General features: G+C 55.5%; 1 protein-coding gene across 3 annotated transcripts in view; it reads left to right on the top strand.

The window, feature by feature from the left end:
* TBC1D16 (TBC1 domain family member 16) overlaps window positions 1-23,275 on the top strand; it is a 76,424-nt gene extending 53,149 nt beyond the window's left edge. For 2 of the 3 annotated variants that reach the window (XM_032429574.1, XM_032429576.1), the window contains exons 4-12: window positions 8,179-8,340; window positions 9,353-9,500; window positions 10,470-10,637; window positions 11,083-11,231; window positions 12,007-12,141; window positions 12,874-13,060; window positions 14,900-15,079; window positions 17,261-17,407; window positions 18,052-23,275. In XM_032429574.1, coding sequence (XP_032285465.1) covers window positions 8,179-8,340; window positions 9,353-9,500; window positions 10,470-10,637; window positions 11,083-11,231; window positions 12,007-12,141; window positions 12,874-13,060; window positions 14,900-15,079; window positions 17,261-17,407; window positions 18,052-18,300 — 1,525 coding nt within the window. In that variant the 3' untranslated portion in view covers window positions 18,301-23,275. The remainder of the gene's footprint in view (window positions 1-8,178; window positions 8,341-9,352; window positions 9,501-10,469; window positions 10,638-11,082; window positions 11,232-12,006; window positions 12,142-12,873; window positions 13,061-14,899; window positions 15,080-17,260; window positions 17,408-18,051) is intronic. The other variant, XM_032429575.1, reaches the window with a different exon arrangement.
* Window positions 23,276-23,484: the final 209 nt, after the last annotated feature.

Here is a 23,484-nt window from a genome sequence, read left to right as displayed (position 1 = left end):
TGAGCCCAAGGCAGATACTTAATCAACTAAGCCACTCAGGCATCCCTAAAATAAGTAAATAAAATCTTTAAAATATTCTCCTGTTGTTAGAAATTCAGTAATAGTCCTGAGTTGAATATTGGTGGTTTTTTTCAACTTTATTGAAGTATAATTTTTGTATATTAAATTGTATATATTTGAAGTGTACAGTTATTGAGTTTTCACACACACATACACACACTGGTAAAGCCATCACCACAGTCAAGTTAATGAGCATCTCCATCACCCCCAAATTATCCTTGTGTCCCTTTGTAATCCATCCCTTCCTCCAGCCCCTGCCCCCAAAATGACTCTTCTGCTTTCTGTCACTGTGGATTAGTTTGCATTTCCTAGAATTGTATATAAATGGAATCATGCAGTATATACTCTTTTTTCTGTCTGGGTTCTTTCACGCAGCATGATGATTTAACGATGTATCCATATTGTTGTGTGAATGAATCGAGAGTTCATTCATTTCTATTGCGGAGTCCTATTCCATTGTAGGTATAAACCGCAATTTGTTTATTCATTCACCTGCTGGGTTGTTCTCAGTTCTTAGCTACTACAAATAAAGCTGCTATGAACACTTACACGGAAGTCTTGCATGTGAACGTAGGTTTTTATATCTCTTGGTAAATACCTGGGAATGGAATGGCCAGGTCATCTGGTGGGTTGGTGTGTAACTTTTTAAGAAACTGCCAGTTTTCCAAAGTGGTTGTCCCATGTTGCACTCCCACCAGACACGTGTATGAGAGTTCCAGGGGTTTCAAGTCCTCATCGGCACTTGGTATGGTTGTGGTCAGTCTTCTTCATTCTAACAGGTATGTGGGAGTATCTCACTGTGGTTTTAATTTCCATTTCCCTGATCACTAATGATGCTGAATATCTTTTCATATAGTCTAGCTTTCTTTGAGTCTAGCTTTTTTCCACTCAACATATTTGAGATTCATCTATGTTGTTATGTGTATAATGGTTTGTTTCTTTTTATTGCTGAGTAGTATCCATTGTGGGGATGGACCACCGCTTGTGGATCCATTAACCTGTGGAAAGACCTGTCTGCTGATTCTTGGTTTTGCAGTTATGAATAAAACTGCTATAAGCATGCACACACAGATTTTTCTACGAGCATTGTTCATTTCCCTTGGATAAGTACCTAGGAGTGGGATTGCTGAGTCATATGGTAAGTGTATGTTTCCAAGGTGGCTTTTTCATTGGCAATCCCACCAGCCACGTGTGAGTCTGGTTGCTCTGCATCCTGCCGGCAGTCTATAGTATCGGTTCTCATTTGTGTTTCAGTCTTTCTCATAGGTGTGTGGTGTGTCACGTTGCTTCTTTGTATGACATTATGGTTCCTATTTACATTTCTCTCATAAACAACCATGTCACGGGTTCCTGGCTGGCTCAGTTGGGAAAGCATGTAACTCTTCGATCTTAGAGTCATGAGTCTGAGCCCCACGTTGGGTATACAGATTACTTAAATAAATAAAACTTTAAAAAAATGACCAATGATGTCGAGCACCTTTTCATTTGCTAATATTTGCCCCCTTTTTTGGTGAAGTGTCTTTTCAGATCTTCTGCCTATTTTTAAATTGTGTTTGTTTTCTCATTACTAATCCTGAAGTTTCTTTATACATTCTGGATATGGATCCTTTATCAGAGATGTGTTTTGCAAGTATCTTTTCTCAGTCTGTGGCATGTCTTTTTATTTCCTTAGCAGTGTCTTTCAAAGAGCAGAAATGTTTCATTTTAATAAACTCTTATTTATCAATTTTTTTATTTTATGGATCATGCCTTGGTATCATAGCTAAGCAATCTATGACTAACCCTACTATTGAGTTTTAGGGGCTTCTCTTACATACTCTGGGTATATCTTTTATTGAGCGTATGAGTTATGAATATTTTCTCCCAGGCTGTGGCTTGCATTTCTATTTTTTTAATGGTGAATTTTTTAAGAAAAGAGTTTTTAATTTTCCAGTTTATTAGCATTTCTTTGATGGCTTATGCTTTTTGTGTTCTAAGAAACCTTGGCCTAATCTAAGGTGGCTAAGTCCTCTTTTATGGATTCTTCTGGCAGTTTTATAATTTTAGGTATCATATCTGGGTCTGGGACCTGTTTTGAGTTAATTTTTGTATCTGACATGAAGAAAGGGGGGATGTTAATATTTTTTCATACAGATATGGAGAAAGGATAGCTCTTCCGTGGAATTGCATCTTTGTCAATAATCAATTGATCATATTTGTCTATTTTATTCTCTCTCAATTCTGTACCATTGCTCTAAAAGTCTATGTTTTCACCAGTTCCAGACTGCCTAGATTACTGTAAATTTATGATCAGTCTCAAAATCAGATAAGTCCTTCAGCTTTCATCTTTTTTTTTTGTGATTACTTTGGCTATTCTAAGTCTTTTGCATTTCCATATGAATTTTAGAGTCAGCTTGTCAATTTCTACCCCCCCACCCCATGATCCTATTAGAATATTGATTGGGATTGTGTTGAATCGATAGATTGTTTGGTAAGATTACCATCTTAACAATATTGACTGTCTCAATCCATGGACATGGTATATCTTTCCATTTATTTACATTTCCTTGAATTTCTCTCAGCAAGGTTTGTGTTTTTCAGTATAGAGGTATCAAATGTCATTGGTTAGACTTATTCCTAAGTATTTTACGTAGGGGTTTTTTTCGGAGGGGGTGCTATAAATAGAATTTTTTATTTATTATATTTGCCAATTGTCTGTTGCTAGTCTTTAAGAATACAATTAATTTGTCTACATTAACCTTTTGTCCTGCAATCTTGGTAAATTTACTTCTTAGTTCTATTAGTTGTCTTGTAAATTTCATGGGATTTTTCACATAAAGGATTGTATCATCTGCACACAGGAACAATTTTACTTCCTCTTTTCCAATCTTTATACATTTAGTTTCTTTTCTTGCCTTATGCAGAGGCTACAGCCTCTGGTGTGATACTGAATAGAAGTGATGAAAACAGGCATACTAACCTTATCCTGATCATGGGGGAAACAATTCAGTCTCCAGTCATCGAGTATGATGTTAACTGTAGAATGTTTCTAGGTGACCTTTATCAACTTGAGAAGGTTCCCTTGTATGCCTACATTGCTGATGGTTTTTATCATGAATAAGTGTTGGATCTTTGTCAAATGATTTTTCTGTATTTATTCATATATGTATTTTTTTTGTGGGCATCTCTGGTTGTTTTCTTAGGATCAATATCTACAAATGAAGGTAAAGGGTCAAAATGTATAAACATTTTTAAGCCTTCTGCATCCTATTTCTAAATTGCCAGAAAGAGAAATTTGACCCGTATACGGTGCCTCCCCACCCCTGGCTGTGCAAGAGTGTCCTTTGAGGCCCAGAGAGGTTAACTAGCTTGCCCAAGGTCACACAGCTAGCAGGTGGTGCAGCTGGGAATTGAACACAAGCTCTGTGGCCCAGGTCCTCACCAGCATATTTTATTGCCTCTAAGTTCCAAGTTCAGCAATACAACCCCACTTACTCTGCTTTACTTATTTATTTTTTTAAAGATTTAATTAATTTATTTGAGAGAGATTGAGTGCGAGCACAAGCAGAGGGAGGGGCAGAGGGAGAAGCAGACTCCCCACCAAGCAGGGAACCCCACGCAGGACTCCATCCCAGGACCCTGGGATCACGACCTGAGCCGAAGGCAGATGCTTAACGACTGAGCCACCCAGGTGCCCCTGTTGGACATTCTTTTGTTTTGGTTTGTTTTGTTTTGGTTTGGTTTACATACATTTTTACCTATTAAAGCTATTACTCCCTGTCTTATGTATATATATGTCCTTTGGCTTCTCATTTCGTTTTGTTTGTTTTGGCTTGTTTTGTTTTAATAGATGTTATTTTTTAGAGCAGTTTTAGGTGCATACAAAAATTGAGAGGAAGATAGCGGGATCTCCCATATATCTCTTGCTCTGACACATGCATATCCTCCCTCGTTATTAGCATCCCACCCCAGAGGGTACATTTGTTACAACTGATAAACCTACATCAACAAATTATCACCCGGAGTCCATAGTTTACATTAGAGCTCGCTCTTGGTGTACATCCAATAGGTTTTAACAAATGTATATATATATATATATATATATAGTATCATACAAATATGTAAACCAAACCAAACCCTTGAATAATGTGGTGGTTAGGGGTGCCAACCCCCCACACACTCAAAAATCCACATATAACTTTGACTCTCCAAAAACTTAACTACTAATAGCCTACTGCTGATAGGAAGCCTTACCAATATCATAAAAGATCAATTAACACATATTTTGTATGTATATTATGTACTGTACTCTTACAATAAAGTAGGCTAGAGAAAATAAAATGTTATTAAGAAAATCATAAGGAAGAGAAAATATACTTACAGTACTGGACTGAATTTATGAGAAAAAAATCCGCATGAAATGGACCCATGCAGTTCAAACCTGTGTTGCTCAAGGGTCAGGGGCAGCTTGCCTCCAGGCAGACTTCTGAGGGGGGAATTATTTGCATTAATTCATTGATTGACCAATTAATTCAAGACACTATGCTCGGGACCTAGCACTAGGGTTCCATGGGTTCAAACTAGAGCCAAGCTGATGGAAGCCTTGGGTCTCCTTGGCATAGTGCCTGTGTAGACATGACTGTATGGCCACCTCGGTCACCTAGCGTGACATCTGTTTCCCCATCAAGACCCGTTGCCACGAGGGAACGACTGTGTCTGGTGGCTTCTGCGTCACCAGCTCCAGGTGCGGTCCTGGCAGAGAACACACGGTCATTTAATCCTCGAGCCTGGGATGAACGTGCAAAAGGTGTGTGAACTTTGAAGCCGTGGAAAAAGAACAGTAAGGAAATAAGATCTGGGGGAAATTGAAATCAGCACAGTTTTTATTTTTTATCTGTTTACACGTGGAGAACAGTTTGGTTTTTAAGAATATTCAAATGTGCCATGTGTAATTTGGGTTGTTCATAAAATTATTATGTGTGGTGCATTAAAATGAAACGGATGGTTTATTTAGGCAATCTCTCCCGAAATACTACAAGTTAAAAATGTGTCATAGATAGAGCCAGAAAGACGCTAAACTCCAAGGAATGTAGCATCTCTTAGTTTTGGTTGTTTTCTGAGGATCTCACCAAAACGCAGAAACAGAAACGAAAAAGAGCAAAGCGAGCATGGTCACAGCTGAACACAGTGAGTTCTTCGCCACCTGGTAACCCGGGCGTGTCAGGTGGTTGGAGATTAAATCGGGCCTCGAATTCTCTGCAGCAGCTCCTACCAAGGAGGGCGGTGTGCGGGTCCCCACCCCCTGAGTCCGGCCCGCCCACCAGTTGCTTTGGCCAATGGGATGTGGCGTGAGTGCCGTAGGTGAGCCCAGACCTGGCAGCAGGTGCCTCCTGGCTCGCTCCCACGTAAGGAAGCCCAGGCACAGGAGGCGAGGCACCACGAGGGGAAAGAAACCCGGCCATCGGCGGCAGCACAGCCCCCAGACCTTGTGGACAGAGGCCATTTCAGCCACACACACACCCCCCCCCCCCACTCCCCGCACCTGCTCCAGCTGCCTGAGCGCCCAGCAGAGCGCCTGACTCAGCCCCGCCCAACCAGAACTGCAAGCAAGTAAGAGGGCTCGTTTTTAAGTTGCTAAGTTTTGGAATCATTTGTTACACGGCAACAGATAACTGGTGTATATATAGGAAGGGTCTCTTTTCAGAGAAAGTTTGACCTCCAAAACTGTTGTGGTTCTCAAGGTCAAAGAGGCATCGGGGCCAGATGTTAACATTTTTAAAATATCCAAACTTCTAAATTTGCCCTTGTTTTTCTTCATCCTGAGCCTTTTGAGTCGGCTGAAACAGTAAGTCGATGGAACCCCAGTGGTAGGTCCCGAGCATAGTGTCTTGAATTAATTGGTCAATCAATGAATTAATGCAAATAATTTCCCCCTCAGGAGTCGTGAAAGGGTATAAGCAGCCTTCTGCCTGGAGGCAAGCTGCGCCTGGAAGGTGCGTAGCGGACCCTCTCTCTGGGGCCCTTTCCTGGTTTGAAATTGGCTCCTTCCCCTCCAGGGAGGCCATGCTCCCGGCCACAGCAGTGGAGTGTGGAGTCTTGGGGAGTCTTCCACCCACAACTGTGCCAGAGTGAGTCTCCGTCCTGGCTCTGTTTCCTGGAAAGCTTGGCCCGCCCCACAGGGTGAGCAGGCCGCAGCAGCGCATTGGCAAGGGCGTGTAGGTTTTGGAGGGTGGTGCTGTGTGCGTGTGGTGGTGGGGAGGCTAGGGGAGGGGGCTGGAAATAATGCCATCCTTTGGGGGCTCCCCCTCCAGCCAGGTTTGGAGGCGAGCCCAGGATGGGCCGGCCGGCCTGGGAAGCATGCGGAGCCCATGATCTCCCAGCTGCTGGGGCCCCATTGTTCAATAAGGAGATTATGAGATGCTGCACAAGTGGCATGGTGGGGGGCTGTCTTCAGGCCGGCCACGGGCCTTGTTTTGCACACAATGACTGTGTAGTGCAGCCCGGTCAGGGTCCACTCTGGAAGGCGGCAACTGCCTCAGCCTTTTTGGGTCCAAGTTTGCTGCATGGCCACAGTGGGTCAGCTCATCTACCTCCCTTCCCATCCAGCTACCTGTCTGTCCTGTTGGAAAGCCCAGGGGCCCCCACAGAAATGGCAGGACCAGGCTCAGCCCACTTCCTGACACAGGGAGGGAAGAAAAGCATCCTACACACCAGGACCGTTATTGTTCTAGAAGCAGCAAAGGTTTAAAAAGCCAGTCTTTCTCTTTGAGGAAGTTCCAAGTTATGAGGGATTGTGCTCGAACCACCCAGAGTGGCTTTGTGGAGAGACCTGGTGCCTATTGGAGGAAGAGGTGCCTTGGGGTTAATCGCCTCCGACACCTTTATGCTCTGGGCTAGAACAGAGAGACACAATAAAGCAATCACTATGGAATCTTGGTAGGATGCTGGGGTTGCGGCCTGGAACTGATGCGTGCTTTACTCTGGTTACGTTTTAGTGGGCATTTGCTAGATATTGCTGGTAAATCTCAAGAGATGGCATTTAACCTATGGTATGGCTGAACCCATGTAAGAAAATATTTTGCAACTAGGGTTTTGAACAAATTCGTAAACTAAAAAAAAAAAACCCAAAACAGAATAGGGCACCTGGGTGTCTCAGTCGGTTAAGCGTCTGCTTTTGGCTCAGGTTGTGATCCCAGGGTCCTGGGATGGAGTCCTGCGTGGGGCTCCCTGCTTGGTGGGGAATCTGCTTCTCCCTCTGCACCTCCCCCTGCTTGTGCTCTCACTCTCTCTCAAATAAATTAATTAAATCTTAAAAAAATAAATTAATAAATAAAACAGAATAAGTGGGGTTGTATTGCTGAACTTGGAACTTAGAGGCAATAAAATATGCTGGTGAGGACCTGGGCCACAGAGCTCGGGTTCAAATCCCAGCTGCACCGCCTGCTAGCTGTGTGACCTTGGGCAAGCTACTTAACCTCTCTGGTCCTCAGTTCCTCTTCTGTGCAAGGAGGGTAATGACACGACTCATTTCAAAGGATTGTTGTGAGGAATATATGTAATAAATGCACATGAGGAGTGGTTAATACAGGGCCAGGCCCAGACTGAGTGTTTAATAAATGTTCATTATTCGTATTATGAGTATCAATAACCCTCATGTTTTCTAACTGAACCATAAACGGAACCAGGGTTTTTTTCAGGAAAATAGTAAACTTAACGGGACTTAAATGCTGTCTAAAGTGGTCACGAAACAGCTTCTCGTAGAGAGCTCTGAGGACCAGCGCCCAGCACTCTGCCGCTGTTGATCCCGCACAAGACCCCGGCATTATCCTCACTTTGCACCTGGGGACACAAAGGCTCAAAGGGGCTGGGTGACCTGTCAGGGTGAGCTCATCTGTCAGCAGGGCAGCTTACTGCCTCGGTTGACATGGGATGCACTTTGACCATAACCATTCGTCCCCTTCCACACGAAAATGGGACTCATTCATTCATTCGTTCCCGGGTGTCTGTGGAGAGCCCGTCACCTGCGTGGCGCCTGCACTCCTGTCTGTGTGTGCGTTCGCGCCTGGGCCCATGTTGAAATGTCTCCCCCACACCCTCCCTGCCCTGCCCCCGTGGCCATGACGCGACCTCCCCCACCAGCTCCCCGTCCAGCGCCGACGCCCACCTGCGGTTCCCGGACGGCACCAGCCTCCTGCAGACCCCGCGCTGGGACGAGCCGCAGAGGGCCTGTGCCCTGGAGCAGATCTGCGGCGTGTTCCGCGTGGACCTGGGGCAGATGCGCTCCCTCCGCCTTTTCTTCAGGTGAGAGCCTCTCTGGGCAGCTTCCTGGAAGGTGGCTGGTGGTGCAGGGGTCCCGGCGGGCGGGGCTTCGGGTCCAGGGACAATGCCGGCCTTCCCAAATGTTTGCTTCCCGACATCACTAAGCTGGGGGGCGGTGGTACCCCACGATGGCTGCTCCCAGGAACTGGGTCGGGGCAGCTACCAGCCTCTTCCGCCTGCCCTCAGGTTGACGGTGGCCTGCCGTGGCTTCAGACTGGCTTGGAGAACAGCCAGATGGGGGCCGCCCAGAAAGCTGCTACGGGCTGCTCCCAGTTACCCACGGAGAGGCTTTGCAGCTCGGCCTGTGTGTGCAGGACGGGGCCCTGGCTTTCCGGAGGGAGGCTCCCCTTTCTCCTGGTGGGCGGACCAATAGTGTCCTGTCTCGTGGCCACATCAAATCTCTCCTGAAAAGCACGGCAGCCCAGCCACAGAATAGCCCCAACCGAAGACCTGTGCTCGAAGCGGGTGTGTCCCCAGAGGGTCCCAGACCCAGAGCCACATTCTGGCTGTTTACGGAAGGGCAGGCAAAGTTGCGCTGATGGCCCTGTTGGATGTTCAGTGAGTTTCCCTGGACGATTCTCCCTGAGTGAGAGGAGGAGTCCATCCCAGACCAATGGAGGAGGCTCTCTCAGTGCCCGCCCCACCTGGGTTCAAAATCTGATTCCACCCAACGCCATCCACCCCTGGATCTCCCGGACAGGAGGGAGCATACAGGGGAGGGGACCCAGGGCCCCTCAGGCAGCCCAGCAGGGAGCGAGGGCAGTCCTCCTTCCCGGAGTCCCCAGGAGAGGGCTATTTTCCTTCTTCAGCCAAGCGGGTGGTGGGTTCCTTGCGGGTGTAGTGCTGTCCCCCTGCAGCCAGCAGCCAAACTCCAGGGGCCTTCCTGTTTCCTGCCTCTGAGGTCAGTGATAGGGGCCTCTGATTATACTTGGAAATCAAAGTCGGGGTTTCCATCTTCATTGCCCCGTTCCCTTCCCCTGCCGCGGCCGCCCAGCGATGAGGCCTGCACCAGCGGCCAGATGGTCATCGCCAGCCGCGAGAGCCAGTTCAAGGTTTTCCATTTCCACCACGGCGGCCTGGACAAGCTGTCCGACGTGTTTCAGCGCTGGAAATACTGTGTGGAGACGCACCTCAAGGACCAGGTAGCCCAGGGGGCGGAAGGGCGCGGCCCCTGGGGGGGGTGTCGTGAGGTCTGCACCCCGCGGCCAGACCCACCCCCTGCCCTTCCCGCCCATGGGGGGGATCCAGGGCTCCCCCCGCACAAAGGCCTCACAGGATGTGACCTCGGGGGCCCCCGGCGGTCCGTGGTCGCTGGGGGGCTGGCAGAGCAGCAACTTCGGATCTGAAGCAGGCCCAGGTCTTCTTGTAAAGTCAGTGCTTTGCACTTGAAAAATCATGTTTTGACAAGGCTTCGTGCCATATTTTGCTCAATCTACATACAAATGTAATAAGAGCTCTTTAATTATCTGTTCAAGATACTGTGTGTGCTTATTAGAAAGGGGCTGACTTTAAGATCCCCTTCCTTCCCACAGAGCCTCCTGCCGGCTCTCCTTATTACAGTAGTATGGCTTGCTTTTCCCCCTACATCGAGCAACCTTTGATTTTTGAATTAAATGTCAGCTGCAGTTTTGCCCTGGATTCGTGACTGCCCGTGGAGACAACCTGACAGGCGGGCTCCCTGCTCGGGGAACAGCGGTCCCTTTGTTTGTGGCCAATCACATGTAATTTATTGTAGGCCCTCCCGGCAGAGGGAAGTTGGGCCGTTCGAGGCATTAATTCCGTTTTTTGCGGCCGGCTGGGGGTCGCGGGGAGAGTGGGGGGGTGTCAGCCGGGGGGGGGCCATGGTCCATCGGTTGGTCGGTCAGTGGGAGTGGGCCGGGGAAGCCCAGCGACCTGGGAAACCGATGTTAAGATGAAGGTATTTTCATTTTAATTGCGTCTAATTACACTTGCCATTTAGGAGTCTGTATGTGGGGAGAGCGGGTCCCCCTCCTTTCGGGGTGTGGTGGGGAGAGAGGGGGGCTTTTCTGTCCTGGGGAGAGCGGGCTGGCTTCGGGGGCCCGCCCGCCAGGTGCTTATCTCCCGGAGTTTCCGAACTCCATCCGGGCCAGCAGGTCACCGACGAAAAGACGTGCATGCAGTTCTCCATCCGACGCCCCAAACTGCCCTCCTCCGAGATGCACCCCGAGGAGAGCATGTACAAGAGACTGGACGTGGCGGCCTGGCTGCGCCACCTGAACGAGCTGGGCCAGGTAGAGGAGGGATACAAACTGCGCAAGGTAAGCCGGGGGCACCCAGGGCCGCCTCCCGGGAGGCTGCCCCCTTGTGTGAACACGCCCGCCCGATAAAGCAATCAAAGGCTCTGCGTTGAAAAGGAAACCTCGGGAGCGGGCTTGGGGGACCCGGAGGCAGGCTGCATAGAACAGCTCGCGGTGAAATGCAGCGCTTCCAAAACCGGGATTAGGCCATGACGTGAGAATGACACGTTAATCTGAGCGCCACACCAGGGTGGGCATTGACATTGAAATGAGCCTGGCTGTGTGCTGTATGGGAATGGAGGGCCGCCACTTTCCCTCCAAACATGTGCAAATCACAGCGACCTGAATCAAGGCATCAGCTGTCACCAAGGCGCAGCAAAGCCCCCAAAACACAAACCTCCGGGGGCTGGGGGTGCTTTGAGCCGCCCTGTGTTGGCCCCTCCCCAACTTCGGCCGCTTCCTGCAGGCCATTTTCTTCGGCGGCATTGATGTGTCAATCCGGGGGGAGGTCTGGCCCTTCCTGCTGCGGTATTACAGCCACGAGTCCACGTCGCAGGAGAGGGAGGCACTGCGGGCGCGGAAGCGCCGGGAATACGCCGAGATCCAGCAGAAGAGGTAAGGGCCGCCCGCCCGGCCCGGCCCCCGGTGGGACTCAGCCGACCCGGCGATGGGCGGTGCAACCCCGCACTGATATGTTCCGTGACCCAGACTTTCTTTGGAAAATGGGTCCCAGGCACGGAGTGATAGGCTTGGATAAGAGCCGGCGTTACCCCGCGCTCCTCGCTCCTCAGCGCCGCGTCAGGGTTTGAGAGCTCGACAGACTGAGCTGGGTACCGATGCCCCGCCGGGCACGCTGGGCCGGAGCCGACGGCTGAGGTCTCTCTCGGCCTGGCTGAGCCCGGGCCACGGCCCGCTCTGCTCCCCGACACTGGATAACCAGCACCCCCAAGTTAGTGGGGAGCCGGAGGGCTTGCCGGCGGCAGCAGCCCAGCCCCCATCAGGAGCAGGGGTGGGGAAGGACGGGCCCTGCCTGGAGCGTGCATGTGCTTGCGTGTGCATGAGTGCGTGTGTGCGTGCGTGTGTGCGTGCGTGAGTGCGTGTGTGTGCTTGCGTGTGTGTGCTGCATGAGTGCGTGTGTGTGCGCGTGCATGTGCTTGCGTGTGCATGAGTGCGTGCGTGTGCGTGTGTGTGCAAGTGCGTGTGTGTGTGTGCATGAGTGCGTGTGTGTGCTTGCGTGTGCATGAGTGCGTGTGCGCGCGCGTGCGTGTGTGCATGAGTGTGTGCGCGTGCGTGTGTGTGCATGAGTGCGCGTGCGTGTGTGTGCGCGTGCGTGCGCACACGCATGCGTGCTGCTCGCGGAGCCCCCGGCCGGCGCTCTGCTCTGTGCCAGGCTCTCCATGACCCCTGAAGAGCACAAAGCGTTCTGGCGCGACGTGCAGTTCACCGTGGACAAGGATGTGGTTCGGACGGATCGGAGCAACCAGTTCTTCCGAGGCGAAGACAATCCAAACGTGGAGAGCATGAGGTACCTGCCCTCCCCAGCCAGTGAGGGTCTCCCGGAGGGGAGGAGAGCCCTGCCCCCCCCACCATTCCACTTCCTCACCTGCCACTCGGGGTCACCTTACCCCTCGGGACTCCGCCGGCCTTCTGGGAAGAAAAGGAACAGCAGCAGGGGCGGGGTCCAGAAGCAGAGGCTCATTAGCTACTTTAGGCAACATCAGTCCACGTCTTGTGGCTGGTCCCTCCCCAGGGTACCAGCAAAGCCTCCCATCCCTGGGCCTCCACCAAGCCTGGCTTGCTTGGCTCCCACCAGCCCTGGATGAGCCTCCCTCTGAGCCTCCCAACAGGTGGTCCTCCAGCCCATGAAACCACACAGAGCCCGAGACTTGCATCTCTGACATTCTACCACCTGGCAAAGGATGGCACAAAATTCGCAGCCCGTACAAATGTCCCTGCGCACCCACCCTTTGTCACAGGCGGGCAGCCACCATTAAGAAAATCAGACCCATATACTCTCTTTCCCCTGCTCTGGAGGTTTGGGCCTGCCCAGGAGCTCCTGTAGGTCACTCCATTTCCCTAGACCCTGAGGACAGTGCCCTGAGGGCTGCCTTCCTTGCCCTGAGATCGAGGTGAAGGGGGCACATCCTGGCAGCCTGGGGTCTCCAGCCTGGGCGACACGCCGTCAAGAGCGCAGCAGGGGTGGGCCGCGTCGAGGCCCGCTCTCACTGACTCCCTGCTCTCTGCCCTGCGTCCCCAGGAGAATCCTGCTGAACTATGCCGTATACAACCCAGCCGTCGGCTACTTCCAGGGCATGTCAGACCTTGTGGCACCCATCCTGGCCGAGGTCCTGGACGAATCAGACACCTTCTGGTGCTTTGTGGGTTTGATGCAGAACACGATCTTCGTCAGCTCTCCTCGGGACGAGGACATGGAGAGACAGCTGGTGAGGCTGGGCCGTGCGGGTTAACAGTGTGCTGGGGGAGAGCACGCTGCCTCCTGCCCTTGCTGCCCGAGGTCTTGGTGGCCACGTGTGGCATGGCTGCTATGGGTCAATAGGCAGAAAAAGCCAGGGTGGGCGTTGCCAGTGGGGCCTGAGGGCTTAGCCGTGGGCCTCTGCTAAGGCCAAGCTCCGTGGGAGGAACGCATGTTATTCCTCAGTCCCAGGACACCTGCTGCCATCCCCACCCCATGCCCCCTGCAGGCTGGGCTGTCGGGGGAGGCCCCTCCCCTGGTGGAGGAGTGAGGAAGGGGAGGCCCATCACACCTGGCCCTGTGCTTTACAGGATGGGTCCTCAGGTACATCTGGGCTTCTCCCTGCAAGGCTCCAACACAGGATGCAGGAATGGGAGGGGCTCCTGAGGCCCCCTGGACAGTCACCACGCCCCATTCCAGGCCCAGGCCTCCCCTGCAGTGCCCAGCCAGCATGCCCCCTCCTCATGGCCTCCCCTCACCTGCGCAGACCCAGCAGCTCTGAATGTTGGGGGGGAGGGGGACAGGCAGAGCTGGTAAGGCAGGGCCGGGAGCCTTCAGTCAGCACTCGAGGCAGCTCCTGTGTGTTCCAAACACCTGCCGAGTGCCAGGTGGAGGGCACTGGGCTGTGGTCTTGGCTCTCCAGTCCCAGAGAGGACCCCAGCCGGGAAGCTGACAGAGACGGGAAGTAGGCAGGCAGGCGGATCAGGAAGACACAGCACACGGGATGTGCCCGGACTTGGCCGAGCACAGGTTCGGGCAGTGATACTGTGCGGCCTGGACTTTTGGGACCGGCCATGTCAGGAGCGATGGGGACGGAACTGACCGGAGCTGGGGTCTGACTGTGGATGGGAGCCGAGCACAGCAGGGGGTCTGAGGACCGGGGAGCCAGGGTCCAGGAGGTGTGGCTTGGAAGGCCAGGGGACGTCCGCGTGGGGTAAGGGGGGGTAGGCCGCATGCGTGGTCTTGACGCTGTGGTGGGCCGGTCAGAAAAGATCCTCAGACTCAGCCCCTCCAAGGGCCCCAGCGGCTGTCTCCAGTGGGAATGATGGGTTGCTTGTGTGGGAGGGGCCTGTGAGTCACGGAGCCCTGCCCCAGGTCCCCCCCACCACACACACACACCCCACCCCCAGCTGCCCCCTCTCTGCATCGGCCCTGTGATGTCAGGTTTCCACGGCACCTGGGGAGGTAATTATGGGGTCTGACGCGATTGGCTCCTGACGGGCTCATGCAGCACGCGGCCCCGTGACTCATTAGCTGCCAGAGATGGATATTCTCAGGGCTCTGAAGTCAGCAGCCCAAGCCGGGCCCTGCCAGAAGGAGCCTCGATCTCGTCCCTCACCCCCGTCACTGGGTGGTGACCTTACACGCAGGAAACAAGCACCCTGAGGTTCAGAAATGCCCCCTCCCCGCTCTAAGTCAGCTCTGGAAGATGATGGTTCTTGGCTATGGGAAGGTGGTTGGACTGGGGGTTCCGTGCGTGATCTGCTCGCCCTCCCCAGGAGGAGGGAGCAGCAGAAACCGCCCTGTGTGGTGGCTGAGACCCGGGGAGCCTCCGGTCCCCAGCAGGGCAGCATGCTCTGCCTGCCCCGGGGTGTGCCTCCAGAACAGTCTGAAATCTGGGGTGAACTAGCCAAGACAGGTGTGAGTCCGACCCCGGCAGCAGAATAACGTAAGCCAGTGCAGGCGCGGCCGATGGAGGCCCCGTGCTTGGCATGCGTGCTTCTCGGGCTGGGGGCCCGAGGAAGGGCCTCGGTGGGAGTGGGCACCTTGGGCAGAGCCTGGGGGCTCACTGGTCCTGGCCTCCCCCCAGCTCTACCTGCGGGAGCTGCTGCGGCTGACGCACCTGCGCTTCTACCAGCACCTGGTGTCGCTGGGGGAGGACGGCCTGCAGATGCTCTTTTGCCACCGCTGGCTGCTGCTGTGTTTCAAGCGCGAGTTCCCTGAGGCCGAGGCGCTGCGCATCTGGGAGGCCTGCTGGGCCCACTACCAGGTGAGCCAGGGCCAGGCGGCCGCACCCTGCCAGGGGGGCCCTCCGGGGTCCCCTCCTCCGCAGCCCCAGCCCCCATAACCCACACACCCCCACCACACCAGGCCCCTGCCTTCTCATCGTCCCCCGGGGCTGCCTTCAGCCCAACAGCTCGCCTCCCAAGTAACTGAAACAGATGCAAATTGCCCACTGACTGTGCTCATTACCACATCCTGGGGCCCAGCTCCCTGCTGCCACAACCAATCAGTGTGAGGGTGACATCGGTGAGGGCGAGCAGGCCCCCTGCAGCCCCGGCCACCAGGCCCTCCTTCCCTGCTCGCTCAGGACTGCGCAGGGAAAGAGCCTGAGACCCTGCGTCCCCGTCAGCCCCTCCGGAGAGCCCAGGACCCACCGTCCCTCCCCAGATTTCCACTGCAAAGCCCCCAAGAGCGTGCGTCCCTATCCCATGGCTTTAACACCCAACTTAGCAACAAGTTGGCCATGTTGAAGGATGGGCAAGTCTCTCTGGATCCATCAGCTTTTAAAAAAAAAAAAAGAATATTGACACATCCGGGAGGTGGCCAGGATCCTTTCCGCAAGAGCCGGCTCTGTTCTCACCATGGAAGCCGGCAGCTTCCATTAGACAGGCCTCGGAGGTCGATGGGATGCCCGGCCAACCTGCAGACACGTGAGCTGGCAGGCTCCCTCTTGCTGGTGTTGCAGGAGGGGCTTCTCGGGGGGTGGCAAGTCCCAGGAAGCCGCACTGGTGCCCCAAGCCGTCTCCATACCTGCCTGCCCGCGCCCCCGACCCGCCCCCTGGCCCGGGTCTGGCTCTGCGGCCTGGCCTGGATTAGTGTGCTGGACCTCATTTGGCCACACGGGCCCCGCCCCTGATGACATTAGTGGCGCAGGGGTGGGGAGGGGCGGGGAGGTGGGAGTAGGCTACTTCCTCAGGAGGGAGGGCCATGGGAGGGGGGGCTCTTTTGAAGTGACCCCTGAGAGAGAAAGGCTCTATTCTATCTGTTTACTACTCGTGTGTCTGTGGGGGCTGGACTGCCCCAGGCCTGTCCCGTGAATGGAATTAGTCCTGTCCTGCTGCCCAGCCCTGTGTGGGACATGCCTCACCCCTTCCTCCCCACGTTTGTCTCTGAGAGGAGCTGCACACCCCCCTTCCCGGAATCCTGCTGTCTCCCACCCCGGGCCAGAGCGTTCTGAGCCAAAGCAAGAACAAATCCATTCCGGATTAGTTCAAAGGAAGGGGCCAGGCAGCCCGAGGCCCCACAGCCTGGGGGACGGTCTGTCCGGAGCAGGCAGGGCGCGGGGCATTGCTGACTCTGACCTCAGCAGGAATTGTGGGCTCCGCCCGGCCGGCCTAGCTGTTCCGTCTGGCCGGCCGGTCGACATTGGGAGACTAAACATGGGCTTCCTGGTGCTCCTTACTCTTCCTCTGCCCTCGGGGGCCAGTGTGAGTCAAAGGCAGCGCCCTCTCCAGGCATCCGGGCAGGGGAACACACAGGATGTACCCCAGTCAAATGCCAGCGACGGAGCGCCGGCTTCCTGCTGCGCGCCTGGTGTTGCTGGGCGTGGTGTGAGGTGGTCTCCAAGGAGGGCAGCAGGGTCCCCGGTGGAGTCCTCGAAGGGATAGTGAAAGACAGCAGGATCATGGTAGCCCCTCCGTGGGGGCCGTCAGGAAGCTGTCTTGCTCCTCTCTGTTAGGATCTTCTCGATTTCTTAGCAACAAACCTAGGGGTCATCTCTGGGACAAGAGTTGGGATGTTCAGCCTGGAGGGAGGAAGACACTGACCAGAGGGTAACTGCCAGAACGTTCTTTCTCGCTGGCCTGTTCCACAACCCACTGGGGCGTATTCGCACCCAGCCTCTGCGTGCACCTTTACGAGCTCTTCTCAGCGCCTTTATGAATAGACTTCACAATGAGCATGGGCCAGCCCTCAGAGGACGCTGTGACGGAATGCCCCCAGAGGGCTCCCCAGCAGCAGCCCGTGGGTAGCACGAGCTTGTCCCCTTTGCATGTCACAGCAGCCTTTGGGTGTAGGTACTGACCTTGGCCCGTGTGCAGTGGGGAAACAGGGCAAAAGAGGCTGGTGGCTTGCCCAGGACCACATGAGCCCAGACAGCCTCACCCCACAGCTCTGCACTCAGCCTCCACCTGGGGCCTTATCTGAACCCTGCTCTCCTCCCCCTCAGACGGATTACTTCCACCTTTTCATCTGCGTGGCCATCGTGGCCATCTACGGGGATGATGTCATTGAGCAGCAGCTGGCCACCGACCAGATGCTCCTGCACTTTGGAAACCTGGCCATGCACATGAACGGGGAGCTCGTTCTCAGGAAGGTGAGTGCCTGCCCCTCCCCCAAGTGGCCCCACCCACCAGGCTTGCAGAGCCCCGCCCCTTGGCCACAGAGCCCCACCGCACAGGGCTAGTCCACCATCAGGCCCGGACACCAGAGCCTCCTCCGCTGCGTGGAATGAACAAATTATCCGGCTTCATAGACAGCCCCCCCCCCCGACCTTGGGGCACCTCACTCACAGCCCAGAGCCAGGCAGATTGAGAAGGCAGCTTTGGGGGAGGGCCGCCGCGTCTCATCCAAGGCAAGTGGAAGGAAGGGGCACCACGCTGAGCTTGGCCACTCCGCACTTCCCAGCCTCCTGCTGGCGATGCCCCATGTGAAAGCTCTGTAGTGGTCTTCGGGGGCTGTAAGGAGCGACGCAGGGGCCAGCGGTCGCGTGGGTAGGAAGTGGGCACGGCGCTGCCCACGACAGCGGGAACGAAGCCCGCAGAGGCTGAAAGGTGGAGCCGCGGGGCAGCCGGAGCGCTGGGGCATCCTAGCTGGGGGGCTGAGTCAGAGGGGCAGACCCAAGGGCAGGGACTGCCACTGAGGCGGGCCCCTGGGCCGCCCTTGGCCGCCTGCTCACCCTTCGGATGAAGGCCTCTGGGAGCCTGCCCCACCTCTCCACCCCCCGTCCTCTCTTTGCAGGCCCGCAGCCTGCTGCACCAGTTCCGTCTCCTGCCCCGCATCCCCTGCAGCCTGCATGACCTGTGTAAGCTGTGTGGGACCGGCATGTGGGACAGCGGATACATGCCCGCCGTGGAATGCACGGGCCACTACCCGGGCTCGGAGAGCTGTCCCTACGGGGGCACGGTGGAGACGCCTTCGCCCAAGCCCCCCAGAGAAGGCAAGAAGGGCCCAAAGATGCCTCGGGAAGGCTTCGGTTTCCGCAGATAGGTGGGGCTCCCTGCACTGGAGGAAGGTGGAGGGGACCTAAGCAGAGGTCCTGGGCACGTGGGAGGGGGTGGGGATGGGCATGGAGGGGACGGGGGATGGTAGAGAATCGTAAGGAAAAAGACTTGGGGCGACAGGAAGGGAACCTTTTCGTATTAATGACGTAAGCAGAGCCTCGAAGTGGCTGAAGTAAGACCCACCAGCTGCCCAGAGAAAAGTCACCTCCCAGAACAGTGGGGCCAGAGTGCGCGGCCCTCCGGCCTGGAGAGGCAGGCTGGCTGGCTTCTCGGGCTGCCTGCCTGTGGTGGGTCTCAGCGTGCCTCAGGGACTGCGCCGCTGCGTCAGCAATGGGCAGCACTGCCAGGCAGCGAGAAAGGCGGAGGAGGCCTGCTCCCGCTGCAACACGGGGAATGCAGAGCAGAAGGGGGTCCCGTCCAGGCCTGGGACATCTTTGCAAGCTGGACACGCCTCCTCATCGGGCCCCATTTTCTGAGCGGGCCAGTCTCAACTTTGCACAGCTTCAAAGCTAATATGAAGATGTCTGCAAGAAAAAGAAAAATCCTGGTGACTTCACGACAGACAGGTGTAGGAGCAGTGTCAGGGTCTGAGAGGCTGGGGGCTCTTCAGTGTCCGTTTACACATTTTATACTCCTGGTATGTGAAAGAACCTGCCTGCCGCTGAGCCCGAGCCTCAGGCTGTTGGGGGTTGTTGGACCCCTCTCCCGTAGTTGGGGGGGTGGTTCTACATGAGGATCTCTGTTTAAGGTCAAGCTCACCCAACACAGCAGTCTGCTGGGGGCCGCGTGGGTTGGGCTGTGTGTGCGCCGGCAAAATCTCCACTGTCTGAGGGAAGTGGGACTGCATTAGCTGAGCACCTGAGACAGAAGCATCCAAGAGGCCTGGAAGGACCCCCGCTTCCCTGCAGGGCCTGCACCGTGTGACCGGGGGCCTTCTCAGGTAGCAGAGCGCAGCGGCGACCCCATAATGTAGCCAGCACTCAGGACACCACTCCCACCTCCAGAAGATTCCTGTCGGTGGCTCCTTCTGGGATTTAGGGAGATGGACAGAGGAGGGCGTGGGAGCTCCCAACCAGCTGGAAAGCATCCGGCCATCTGCACAGAAAGCCACTTCTTGAGCTGGTGGGCTCTCAGGGGCTTGAATCCTTCCCTGAATCCTCCTGCACACCCGTGAAGTGCTGAAGGTCGTCGTGGAGACACCGCCTCGACGGAGGCTTCTTCCTGCTCTCCACTCCTCTCCCCGGAGAGCGAGCCATGCTGCCGGTGCCACTTTAAAAAGATGTTTATCGACAGAAGAGAGGAAGTTACCAGCCTCCTCCTTCGAAGCTTATCTATTCTCCATGAGCTCAAGTCCTCCAGCATCTCCGAGTTCCCAGAGCCTTCTGGGGAGAGCCCCCTGGAGCCCCCTCAGTCCCCAGATCCTGGGGCGCTGGCCGTTTCAGCCCTGCAGCAGGGTCCAGGCTGGGTGGGGTGGACTTCTCACCTGCTCTGCGTCTGGGCAAAGGGGATTGCCTCTCTGTGCTGGCGCCCATCTGCTGCGGAAAAGGCGCTGCCCCGATCCTGCGTTGGAAACCGCCTCCCTGGGAACAGGAGTGTTGGTTAACCACCGCGCTGCAGCGGGGCTGTGTGACGAGTAGCCCCCAGACCCATCTCCCACACCGTCCAGGGTCAGCAGTTTAGACTGGGCACTTCTGGTCTTGGCTGGGTGTGTTCCCATATCTGGCTCAACTGTTGGTTACATCCCAGAGGGGCTGCTCACGTGTAGAGCTCAGACCTGGCACCGTCTCTTGCCTCCGCGCTGCAAGCTCACCCCGGTCAAGGCAAAAGCGCAGGAGCAGAAATGCACAGGTGCCTTCCCAAGCCTCGGGGGAGGCCACTCCTGCTGTCATCCCATTGCCAAAGCGAGTCCCATGGCCGGACTCAGCATCCAGGGGTGGGGGAGTGGACCCCTCCCTTTAGCAAGAGGCGCTGTGCAGTGACGGCAGGGGGCTGGGAATTCAGAGGGTGAGGAGCTGGGCTATGGGTACGTCTGCCACCCCCTCCAGGAACTTTTGGGGCTCTCCTGTCAGGGGGCAGGACTTCTCCCGGGAAGGCAGGAGATGCCCAAGGGGCAAGAGGATGCTCCTCAGCTCCCCCTGTCTAGGAGGTAGCAGCCGTGCATTTTTCTGAGATACCTTGTGCCTTTGGGCTGCTGTGTATGTGGGGGGTGTCCAGGGATCCCTTCACTTCAGAGGACCCTGGATACAAAGCATTCACGCTGAATCTCCCAGCTCCCACAGCTCCCCAAGACCCCGTACCAAGTGCCACCCCGCCCTCACTGCTCCCGCCTCACACCCCTGCGCTGAGCAGGGCCCCGGAGATCTACGCCTCTCAGAGCAGCCAGCATCTCAGAAGCCGAAGACCTGGTTGTGTGGGCTCTTTGAGGAAAGGCTGCTCTGGAGGGCTGGGGAAGGCCTGCCTTGCAGGACTCCCTTAATCTGAGTGCAATTAGAGGAAACCAGCCAAAAACCCTGCAGCCCCAGGATTATTCCCAGCCAGCAAAAGGCATTAGGGTGATAATTCCGTCATTAGACTTCTAGCCTTCCCACCTCCCAAACGTGCAAATATGGGATAATCAGCCCGGCACGACCATCCTCGGTGATGCTGCTTATTTAACCCATTTTTTTAAATGACACTTAATGTTATTGGCTGGTGTGCGTGTGCGCGCATACTTAATTTCCCCACTGCTAATGTCTGTGCTGACGTTCCAGGATGTCGCCAGGGCCCCTGGGAAGAGAGGGAGCCTTTGATATGCTCCTCCTGGCATAGACAGGGCAGCATGGCAGGGGCTCGCCGGCCCAGGGAGGGTTCACGCTCCCAGGGAAGAAAGGGTGGCAGGAAGATGCTGGGTCCCGGGAGGGTGGGGGACGCACAGGGCGGCGGGGCTGGGGCCTGGTTAGGTGCAGAGGAGAACAGTGTGCTCTTCCAGAAGGCTCCAACTCGAGTCCCAGCCAGGAAGACTGGGAATCCACAAGTTGTGGGAATTGGTGTCCTTGAGCCCATCAGTGGGGGTGGAATGGACGGGGTGGGGAAGGGCCCCAGCCCACCTCTGCAGAAGGGGAGGGTCTGCAGTCCAGGAGGGGAGGCCCGGCTCCATCGGAGTGCACACGCACACCAGCTCTGTCCGCACGCCGTCAGTAGGCATGTTGTCCTGGTCCGCTGCATGTCAGGCAGGACAGAGGTTTTCAAATCCGGGACCTCGGGCACATGTCCTTTGAGTTCTTCTGTAAGAGCCCAGCCTGAAGCCCCATCTGGGGAGGGCATCTGGGCAGGACGAAGCTTCTGGTCCTAAGACGGAGGCTTCTCCCAGGCTAAGTGGCGGTGGCTGGCAGAGGTCAGCCACACTGATCTTTGACGGGTGGACATATGGAAATGGGGCAAAGACTGGGGGCCGTCATGGTGGGGGGTGGTGCTCTGTGGCCTCCCCCTCGGTTTTTGTGAGGTCCCTCCGAGCCCTCGTGGCCGTTTCTTATTTGGTAGACAGCCCTTGGAGTGTGGAGTCCCCGGGATGATGGGAATCTGCTCAGGGCAATGCCCCGCGGAAGCCTCGGTCCTCCATCTGGCCTCCGCTCCCCTGCAGGGAGGCTGGCGGGTGTCAGGGACACCAGGGTTCACCCGGCGAAGAAAAGGAAACTTCTTCCAGTCTGTCTGCCCAGCAGAGGCCCCTGGTGCCCGCCCAGTAGGGAGGAAGGAAGAGGCGTTCCCCCGGGAAGACCACATACACGTGCAGGGGTGTGGACTGGGCCAGAGGAGGTGGCCCGAGGCCAAGGGAGGGACGCGAGGCTGGACATGCCACATCCCCAGAGACTCTAGGGAGCCAGACAGCCCAGGATCCCATTAGGCCTGTGTTTCTAAGCCACGCGACAAGGCTGGCTGTCCCTTGGAGTGGAAACATTCTGTCTCTGGATGTTCCTGGCTCAAAGGGAATGGCCCCAAAACTAACTAGTTTTTGTCCTCCCAAATTGTGAAGGCTGAGGCCAGGGCTCCCCCTAGGGGGTGAGCGGCGTTGAGCCTCAGTTTCCCCACCTGTAGAATGAGAAGGATGACGCCCACCCACGCACCCCACCGGTGGCCGGTGTGAAAGCTCTCCTGAGGGTGGTTTACCAAGCCCCCTGGGGCCTCACCCGCCACCCAGGGAGGGGACCACCGGCCTTGGCCTTCAGCAGCTTTGCCCGAGAGTGGCAGTGTGTCCCCGACTCCGAAGCTCTCCCAGCTTCAGGAGTCACAAAACCCACTCCCTGTCATGCCCACCTTGCTGCGCATACCCAGCCGACAGGAAACCTCTCTGTGCCTCTTCTCTAATGTTCACCCCATGCCACCCCACTCCTGCCACCAAGAAAAGTCAACCATGAACCATAACCTCAGCGCCCCTGCAGGATGTTCATCTCTTCAGCAGGAATGTGGTCCGTGCGTGCAAGGTCTTCCCCCTCCACTGTGAAAATCACCCGAGCGGGGACTCTGGCCTCCCAGGTCAGTGCTGTTGGACCCGGGGAGGGGCCTCCCTGGGCCTCCAGGGAGCAGGGCAGGGGCACACACACCCTGCAGGCATCTGGCCCTTTAAATACATCGCATTGAATTTCTAGGTGGGAAGAGAACCTACCAGATTCAAAGAGAGCTCAACCACAGGGCCCTCTTCCCTCCAGCACTTCTGCTTAGAGGGCAGGGCTCTGTGGTTGAAGGAAAATTTTAACGAAATGTCCCCCATTATCAACAGATTACTGTTGTCCATGGCAAGCAGTTCTTTCTCTGTGTTTTGTTCCGTTTTGTGGATACAGTCTCCTGTCAGTCAAGCCCTGCCCCCGGCCCAGCACTGGTCACCACAACCCCCTGGTCACCATGACCCCAACAGTGCTTCCGGCTCTCATGGATTCCCCTTAAAAAGTAAATAAAATCACATTGGCAACAAATGGATGCTGTTCGGCGCCTCCAGAAGGTCCGGTGGGGTTTGTTAGGCCCACACGTGGCAGGCTCCGGTACTCGGCACAGGGGGCCCCCCACAGAAGTGCAAGGAAGGCCCGCAGATGCTTCTTGGGGGTTCCGTGATGGGGGAGGGGCAAATGGCCGGGAGCAAGGGCGGCTCCTGCCTCTGCCTTGGAGAGTTAATGAAAGGCTGGGGAAGGCCTATGAACCC

The sequence above is a fragment of the Phoca vitulina genome, unplaced genomic scaffold (assembly GCF_004348235.1).
Source record: "Phoca vitulina isolate PV1807 unplaced genomic scaffold, GSC_HSeal_1.0 scaffold41, whole genome shotgun sequence".
In the NCBI taxonomy this organism is placed as follows: Eukaryota; Metazoa; Chordata; class Mammalia; order Carnivora; family Phocidae; genus Phoca; species Phoca vitulina.
The sequence above is the reverse complement of the archived record's forward strand: the minus strand, read 5'-3'. Positions and strand labels throughout refer to the sequence as shown.